This window comes from Gekko japonicus, unplaced genomic scaffold, assembly GCF_001447785.1.
Source record: "Gekko japonicus isolate JY-2015 unplaced genomic scaffold, Gekko_japonicus_V1.1 scaffold3620, whole genome shotgun sequence".
Lineage (NCBI taxonomy): Eukaryota > Metazoa > Chordata > Lepidosauria > Squamata > Gekkonidae > Gekko > Gekko japonicus.
The window spans coordinates 29899-38916 of NW_015165932.1; the positions used below are offsets into that span (position 1 = coordinate 29899).

The 9018-nt window shown below is 46.8% G+C and overlaps 1 protein-coding gene across 1 annotated transcript in view; it reads left to right on the top strand.

The window, feature by feature from the left end:
• The window catches only part of LOC107110621 (vomeronasal type-2 receptor 26-like), a 13895-nt gene that overhangs the window by 4233 nt on the left and 644 nt on the right, over positions 1-9018 (top strand). Inside the window, exons 5-6 of the mRNA XM_015411420.1 lie at positions 2136-2262; positions 7700-8583. Coding sequence (XP_015266906.1) covers positions 2136-2262; positions 7700-8583 — 1011 coding nt within the window. The remainder of the gene's footprint in view (positions 1-2135; positions 2263-7699; positions 8584-9018) is intronic.

Here is a 9018-nt window from a genome sequence, read left to right on the forward strand (position 1 = left end):
ACACTCTTTCTCCTTCCTGCCACCCCTTTTCTTACTCTCTCTTCCTGTCACTTCTTTTCTGCCCCAAAATCATCACTCTTTATGCATCACTCATTATTCACTGTCCCGGTCTCCCACCTACTTCCCCCCCCCACAGCAGTAGTGGCAGCAGCTGCTCTCTAGGAATCTCAACAGATTGCCTAAATACAGAGATCAGTTTCTCTTAGGGTTGCCAGCTCCATGTTGTGAAATCCCTGGAGATTTGGGGGTGAAGACTCCCAAGGCTTCAGCTTGGAAGTGACCTCAGCAGGGTAGAATACCATAAACTCCACCTTTCAAAGAAGCCATTTTCTCCAGGGGAACTGATCTCTGTAATCTGGAGATCAGTTGTAATTCCAGGAGATCTCCAGCCCTCATGTGGAGATTGGCAACATTAGTTCCCTGGAGGAAGCAACTGCTTTGAAAGGTGGAGTCTATGGCCTTATGTCTGTCTTGTCCCTCCCTGCCTCAATCCCCATCATCCCCAGGCTCCACCCCTCAAACATCCAGGAATTTCCCAACCTGATGTTGTCTTATTTCCTTCCCAACCTACCTTTATCTGCGCCTTTGTCTTCAGCTTTCCATCTCCTGAGGGAAACTATGGTCTTTCTCCACAGTGGTCCCGGTCACACGGGAGGTTTAGGGCCAGAAGAAAGCCGGATTGGGGGCGCAGCAAACGGGTGCGATCAAACCGCAACATCTGGGAAGCGGCGCACACCCATCCCCGATCCGGGCCTTCAGGCCGAAAATCCGCTGTAAAAAAAAATACCTACACAGCAGGACTTACCTGAAACGCTGCAGCAAGCGCGGCTGTTGGAGCGCCGGAGCGCCTGTCTTCCGGAGCAATCGAGGCTCCCAGCCAAACTGTGCATGCACACACATGCGCAGCCGGCAGCCTCACGCTCCCTTCCATGGCTTTCTCCCCAGCATCTGATCGTGCCGGGGAGCAACTGCGCGGCGGCTCATGGGATCTGTGTGATCCCGCTGCTGCGTGTCTCTTTTGGCGCGGCTTTCAATTTTCCCCAGTGTGGCAGGGGCCAGTGAAGACTAAAGCAGTCTCTCCTCCTTTTTATCCACACAATAACCCTATGAGGTAGGTTAGGCTGAAAGTATGTGACTGGTCCAAAATTACTTAGTGAGCTAAGCCTATGTTTGCCAGCCTACAGGTGGGACCTGGACATTTACAACTGAATTCCAAACAACAGAGATCTGTCCCTTTGGAGAAAATGGGGGAACTCTGTGGCACTATATCCAGCTGAGGCCTCTCCCTTATCCAAACTCTGCACTTCTCAGACTTCAACACAGAATCTCCAGGAATTTCCCAACCTGGAGCGGGCAATCTTGGTCCCAGGCCTGGCTCCAACCCTCCCTGCTATTTAGCCATTCATAAGGCAGGAGGTATCCTCCTCTATCCCAGATCCAGTCCTGCTTTTGCAAAGAGAGAGAGAAAGAGAGAGAGAGATGTAAGCAAAATCTGCACTTTCTCTCAGATGATAAAAACCATAGTCATCTATTAAAACAATTGGGGGGGGTTTCCTTCTCCATGCCATAAAATTCACTGACATTTCTTTAATGATCCAGCACAAATCTTGAAAACCCTGGAAAGTTCTATCTTCTTGGGTTAGTGGCTCAGGTGAGGGGCTATGGCTGGGCACCTCTCAGCCCATTTTGTGTGGCGAGGATAAACAAAGATACTGACAGTGTTTAGAGTCAGGGTGGATCTGTCAGAACAGGCAGCCATACACCGGATGCCTAGCTGAGCCCACCAATTTAAATATATTAGCATATTTATTACACAGATCATTTTAATGAATTAAATCTGCTAGTTAAATCCAAAATTTTGTCTCAAGTCTTCCCTGAATAGATGCCTGGGGCAAAGCCCCAACTGACCACACACACTTTGTAAAACACCTAGCAGGTTCCAAGAAAGATGTTGGCTGGTACTATGGTTCCCATGGGTACCATGTTGGACACCCCTGCGGTAAGTATTTATGACAATTGAGATCTCAGATATCATATTTGGAGATCTCGGATATCATATTGGAGATCTCAGATATCATATTTCTGTATATTCAATCCACTCTAAAGTGCTAAATTGTTCTATTGTCCTGGAATAGGTGCCTCCAATCTCTGTCTGTAATGACCACTGCAAGCCAGGATACAGCAAGAAAAAGAAAGAGGGAGAGAAATTTTGCTGCTATGATTGTGCTCCATGTCCAGAAGGGAAGATGTCAAACCAAGAGGGTAGGTGTACTCTTACAAATACTCATCGAGTTACAGAGAAAGATATTTGATGAACTAATTGCTGGGGTTGGACCTGGGGATATTTGAATATCTGCAAGGAATATTAAAAATATGGTAATGATTCTGTTACTTTAACATGAGGAATGCTTGCACCCAGACACCCACGACAGTGGGCAGCCCCTTGTCTAGAAAGAGCAGCTTGAGGGCCTGCCCCAAAGAGCCATGGGGTCCATTCAGGCCTGACCAGCATCAAATAACCTTCCTTGTCCTTTCCCTGCACCATCGAAGCCCTGAGACATATGTGGATGTGGTGGCTCAAAGCCCTGAGTACTTCTTAGACCCAAACCAATGTCCACCAATGCATGTAGACTTGGTGGCTCGAAGCCCCAAGATGTATGTAGACATGGTGGCTCGAAGCCCTTAGATATATGTAGACATGGTTCTCAAAGCCCCAAGTCCAACCCTGCTGCACAACCCCCAAAGCGTACAACTACATATGTAGATACGTTGCCTCAAAGGCCAGAGTCCAACTCTGACAGCCAAAGACCAAAGCGTGCAATGACATATGTAGTTATGGTGGCTCGAAGCCCTGAGATGTATCTAGATGTGGTGGCTCAAAGCCCCAAGCCCAACCCTGACACCCAAAACAGAAAGTGAGCCCATAATGCTCACACACACCCAGGGCTGAAACATACCGCCAGTATTTGAAAGACAGATGGAAAGCCAGACTCCCCTGAGTTTCAGTGGAGACTCCCCAAAGTTCCCCCATGGCAGCTGGGAGGGTATAATAAATGTGGGCCCTCATCCAAGGCACCCACTAGTTAAGGTTTAAACACACAGGTGCAGAGCACACCCACAAATGAGGGTGCATTATTCTACTCTGCACCTGGATCCAGAGCACACCCATCCATCAGGGTGAATTCTTCTCCACTGCAGATTAATGAAAACACATATAGAAGAAGAAGAAGAAGAAGCCCTCATCCAAGGCACCCACTAGTTAAGGTTTAAACACACAGGTGCAGAGCACACCCACAAATGAGGGTGCATTATTCTACTCTGCACCTGGATCCAGAGCACACCCATCCATCAGGGTGAATTCTTCTCCACTGCAGATTAATGAAAACACATATAGAAGAAGAAGAAGAAGAGAAGAGATTGGAATTTGGGGGAAAGCCGACAGGAGATGAAAAGTCTCTGGTTCAGGTTGGATCATCTGAGAGAGATGAGGGGGTACCAGTTGCTTTTCTACAGGGAGGTGGATTGAAATTGTCCACAGAGGCCATGGCTGGTGACATGGACTGCCGGACAACGACTCGAGATAGCAAGAGGAAGGATGCAGGCTTAACTTGTAAGGGAAATTACAGCTGTTTCTATACAAATGCTAGAAGTGTCCGAGGTAAAATCGGGGAGTTGGAGTGCTTGGTGAGGGAGGGAAAAATAGACATTGTGGGTATTTCTGAAACTTGGTGGGATGAGGAAAATCAGTGGGACACAGTGATTCCCGGTTATATATTATATCGGAAGGATAGGGGGGGAAGGGTTGGAGGTGGGGTAGCTCTGTATGTCAGAGAGGGTATAAAGTCTAGAAAGATTGAGAGGCTAAATGAATTGGATTCGCTTCTGGAAGTTCTATGGGTTGAAATAGGGGGGCCAAAAGGAAACTTAACACTGGGAGTTTGTTATCGCCCACCAGATCAAAAGATAGAGGAGGATTATAAAATGATGAATGCCTTAAAGATAGCAACTAGACAAAAACACTGTGTAATAATAGGTGATTTTAACTACCCACACATTGATTGGGTCAATATGTGTTCTAGCCGGGAAAAAGAGATTGAGTTTCTAGACACTCTAAATGACTGTGCTATGGAGCAGATGGTCACGGAACCTACCAGGGGAGAGGCGATCCTTGATTTGGTCCTAAGTAACACTCAAGACCTGGTGAGAGATGTAAAAGTGATTGCACCGCTTGGAAACAGTGATCATAATGTTGTTGAGTTCATCATTTGTACAAATAGAGAATTGGCCAAAAAGACTCACACAACCATTTTTAACTTTAAAAGGGGTAATTTCTCTGATATGAGGGGACACGTGGGGAGGAAACTGAAAGGAAAAGTAGAAAGGGTCAAAACAATTGGGGAAGCTTGGGATCTATTTAAAACTACGATCCTAGAAGCTCAAAAAATATATATTCCGCAGGTTAGGAAAGGCACAAACAGGTATAGGAAAAAGCCTGCATGGTTAACAAACAGAGTAATGGAGGCTGTAAAAAGTAAAAAGAATTCCTTTAAGCAGTGGAAAGCTAGTCACAGTGAGGCTGATAAAACGGAACACAGGCTATGGCAAATAAAATGCAAGTCTGAGGTCAGGCAGGCAAAAAGGGAATATGAGGAGCATATAGCAAAAAACGTAAAAACCAACAATAAAACTTTCTTCAAATACATTAGAAACAGGAAACCAGCCAGGGAGGCAGTGGGGCCCTTGGACGACCAAGGGGTAAAAGGAGTATTGAAGGATGATAGGGAAATGGCTGAGAAGCTAAATGCATTTTTTGCCTCCGTCTTCACTGTGGAAGATGAGAAGTGCTTGCCCACTCCAGAACCACTGATTTCAGGAGGGGTGTTGAAAGACCTGAGTCAGATTGAGGTGACGAGAGAGGAGGTCCTAAAACTGATAGACAACTTAAAAACTGAAAAATCACCAGGCCCAGATGGCATACATCCGAGAGTTCTGAAAGAACTCAAATGTGAACTTGTAGATCTCCTGACAAAGATATGTAATCTTTCCTTAAAATCTGCCTCCATTCCTGAGGATTGGAAGGTAGCTAATGTCACTCCCATCTTTAAAAAGGGTTCCAGAGGAGATCCGGGAAATTACAGGCCAGTCAGTCTGACGTCGATACCGGGTAAATTGGTGGAAACCATTATTAAGGAAAGAATTAGTAGGCACATAGATGAACAAAACCTATTGAGGCAGACTCAGCACGGTTTCTGTAAGGGAAGATCTTGTCTCACTAACCTGTTAGTGTTCTTTGAGGGGGTGAACAAACATGTGGACAAGGGGGATCCAATAGATATTATTTACCTTGACTTCCAGAAAGCTTTTGATAAAGTTCCTCATCAAAGGCTCCTAAGTAAGCTCAAAAATCATGGGATAGAAGGACAAGTCCTTTTATGGATCAAAAACTGGCTAGTTCATAGAAAACAGAGAGTGAGTGTAGGTGGGCAATTTTCTCAGTGGAGGGTGGTAAGCAGTGGGGTACCGCAGGGATCAGTACTTGGTCCACTGCTTTTTAACTTGTTCATTAATGATTTGGAGATGGGAGTAAGCAGTGAAGTGGCTAAATTTGCGGATGATACAAAGTTGTTCAGGGTGGTGAAAACCAGTGAGGATTGTGAGGCACTCCAAGGGGATCTGTCAAGGATGGGCGAGTGGGCGTCAACATGGCAAATGGGGTTCAATGTGGCCAAGTGCAAGGTGATGCACATTGGAGCCAAAAATCCTAAATATAAATACACATTGATGGGGTCTGAACTGGCAGAGACTGAGCAAGAGAGAGATCTTGGAGTTGTAGTGGATAACTCACTGAAAATGTCGAGACAGTGTGTGACTGCAATAAAGAAGGCCAATGCTATGCTGGGGATTATTAGGAAGGGTATTGAAAACAGATCAGCCAATATAATAATGCCCCTATATAAATCAATGGTGAGACCTCATTTGGAATACTGTGTGCAGTTCTGGGCACCACACCTTAAAAAGGATATTATAGCTTTGGAAAAAGTGCAGAAAAGGGCAACTCGAATGATAAAAGGGTTGGAACACTTTCCCTATGAGGAAAGGTTAAAGCGCTTAGGGCTCTTTAGCTTGGAGAAAAGACGACTGAGGGGTGACATGATCGAGGTTTATAAGATTATGCATGGGAAAGAGCAGGTAAAGAAAGAGGTACTTTTCTCCCTTTCTCACAATACAAGAACTCGTGGGCACTCCATGAAACTGCAGAGCGGTCGGGTTAGAACGGATAAAAGGAAGTACTTCTTCACCCAAAGAGTGATTAACACATGGAATTCTCAGAACTATGGCTTGCCCAAGGTCATCCAGCCAGGGGCAAGTGGAGGAGTGGGGAATCAAACCCTGTTCTCCCAGATTAGAGTCCGCACACTTAACCACTACACCAAACTGGCTCTCACACCAAGCTGGCAGGGCCACCCCTCAAGTCTATGACAGCACCCCAGCAGGACACCACAAAGAAGGGAGGGGGGTGCAATTCTCATAGTACCCCCTCCGGGGATGCAATACACAGCCAGTACTTGGGGGACAGCTGAAAAGGCAGACATCCCCAGACTTTTGATGACGTACCCCCATGGTAGCTGGGAAGGTATAATAAATGTGCCCTCATCAATGGGGGTGTATTATTACTCTGAAACTGGGTTTGGAGCGCACCCATCCATTGTGGTAAATTCTTCTACTCCAAGGATAAATGGAAACATATGCGAAGCTGGCAGGGCCACCCCTCAAGTCTAAAATGGCAGGTTATGAAGGACAGGTGAAAAAGTAGACCAGGCATCCCTAAACTTTCAATAAAATAACCCCATGGCTGCTTGGCAAGCACCCCAGCCAGACACCACAGGGAAAGGAAGCATGTCAACAATGCTCCCAGGCCCCCTAAGGCCCAAATACATAGATCCTCTGGTCACAGCCCACCCCTAGGTGAAATTTCTGGTTCTTCACCATTAGCGGAACACAGAGAAGAATCATAGAATCATAGAGTTGGAAGGGGCCTCCAGGCAGGCACCAGCCAGAAGTGAGCTCTCCAGGTTTGCACAAATATACATTCCATCATTCATTTAATTTAGTTAGCACCCCTGTCACCCCCAAAAATCCTGGCTGCAGCCCTGACTTTCACCCTTATGGTGATCACAAATCGTAGGGGCTGGGGGTATATAAATGTGGGTCCTGTGAGGAGGCACCCAGTAGCGAAGCTGCAGTGTTCACCATGAGCACAGAGACTGTGGCTCAGAGTCCTAAGTCTGCTCCACACCCAAAACCCAACAGCAGAGAGCCAATCACAAGCAGGAGGGGTGGGTGTATAGAAATGTGGGTCCTCTGGGGAGGCATCCAGTAGCGAAGCCCCAGTTCTCATCATGAGCACAGAGACTGTGTGGCTCAGATCCCCAAGTCCACCAACCTACACCCAAACCCCAGCACCAGACAGCATAACACAAGCAAGAGGCATGCAGGTATATCAATGTGGGTCTTCTGGGGAGGCACCCAGTTGCATTGCAGTTTTGTAAACAGTTTGGTTGATTGGTGCCAGTCTGTCTCCATTCATGAACCAACACAAATCACCATGAACAGCGCTAAACGTTTGTGAGCCAGTTCATACCCATCTCAATTCATATCCCTGCTTAGAAACTTAAAATAGGCATCCTTCCTTTTCCAGACATGGAACACTGTGTTGCCTGCTCAGAAGATCAATATCCAAGCAGTAGTCAAGATCAATGCATCCCCAAGATCCAAAATTTCCTCTCCTTGGCAGAACCTCTGGGCATTCTGTTAGCCTGCTTGGCTCTCTTCTTTTTGCTGATCACAGCTCTGATGCTCGGAATTTTCATTAAGCACCAGAACACTCCCATAGTCAAAGCCAACAATCGCAGCCTCACCTACATTCTTCTCACCTCGCTCCTTCTCTGCTTCAGTTGCTCTCTGCTATTCATTGGACAGCCAAATGAGTTGACCTGTCTGCTCCGACAAACATTGTTTGGAATCATCTTCTCAGTTGCTGTTTCTTCTGTCTTGGCAAAAACTGTGACAGTAGTTGTGGCTTTCATGGCCTCCAAACCAGGAAGTATTGTCAGGAAATGGATGGGGAAAAGAATGATGTATTCAATTGTCATTTCCTGTTCTCTTGTTCAAGTAGGTATTTGTAGTCTTTGGTTGAGTATTTCTCCCCCATTCCCAGATCTGGACATGGACTCATCGATGGAAAACATCATAGTGAAATGCAATGAAGGGTCAGTCACCATGTTTTACTGTGTCTTGGGCTACATGGGCTTTCTGGCCACCATCAGCTTCACTGTGGCTTTCCTAGCCAGGAAGCTGCCTGACACTTTCAATGAAGCCAAGTTCATCACCTTCAGCATGTTAATCTTTTGCAGTGTCTGGCTGTCCTTTGTCCCGAGCTACCTGAGCACCAGAGGAAAAGACATGGTGGCCATGGAGATCTTCTCCATCTTGGCCTCCAGTGCTAGCTTACTGTGCTGTATCTTTTCTCCCAAATGCTATATCATAATACTGAGGCCTGAGTTGAACAGCAGAGAGCAGCTGGTAAGAAAAAAAAAGATCTTTAATACTCTATCCACCTGCTCTCTTGGTACTGAAGTACGTTGTGAATGTCCATGGCAGTGCAACCATGCAAAATACAACACTTAGGCTGCGGTCACACGGAACATTAGCCACCCTAGTCAGATGGAAGACATGCGGAGTTTCCGGACGCGATCTCACCGGCACGTCTGGGAAGCGTAGCACTCCCGTGGCCCAAACGAGGCTTCCCACTGAACCCGCGCAGCAAAAAACTAGTACCTCGGAGGTACTAGTATCCGGAAACCGCGGGGCAAGGGCGGGCGTCAGATCGCGCTTCCGGTGGCATCCGGCGCCCGCCCATGTTCCCGTCCGTGCGAAAATGTTTTTTCCCCCAGGTCTTCGTGGATGCGCAAAAGCACCCTACGGAGCATGCGCAGTCGTGCTGTACAGAAAAAAAAA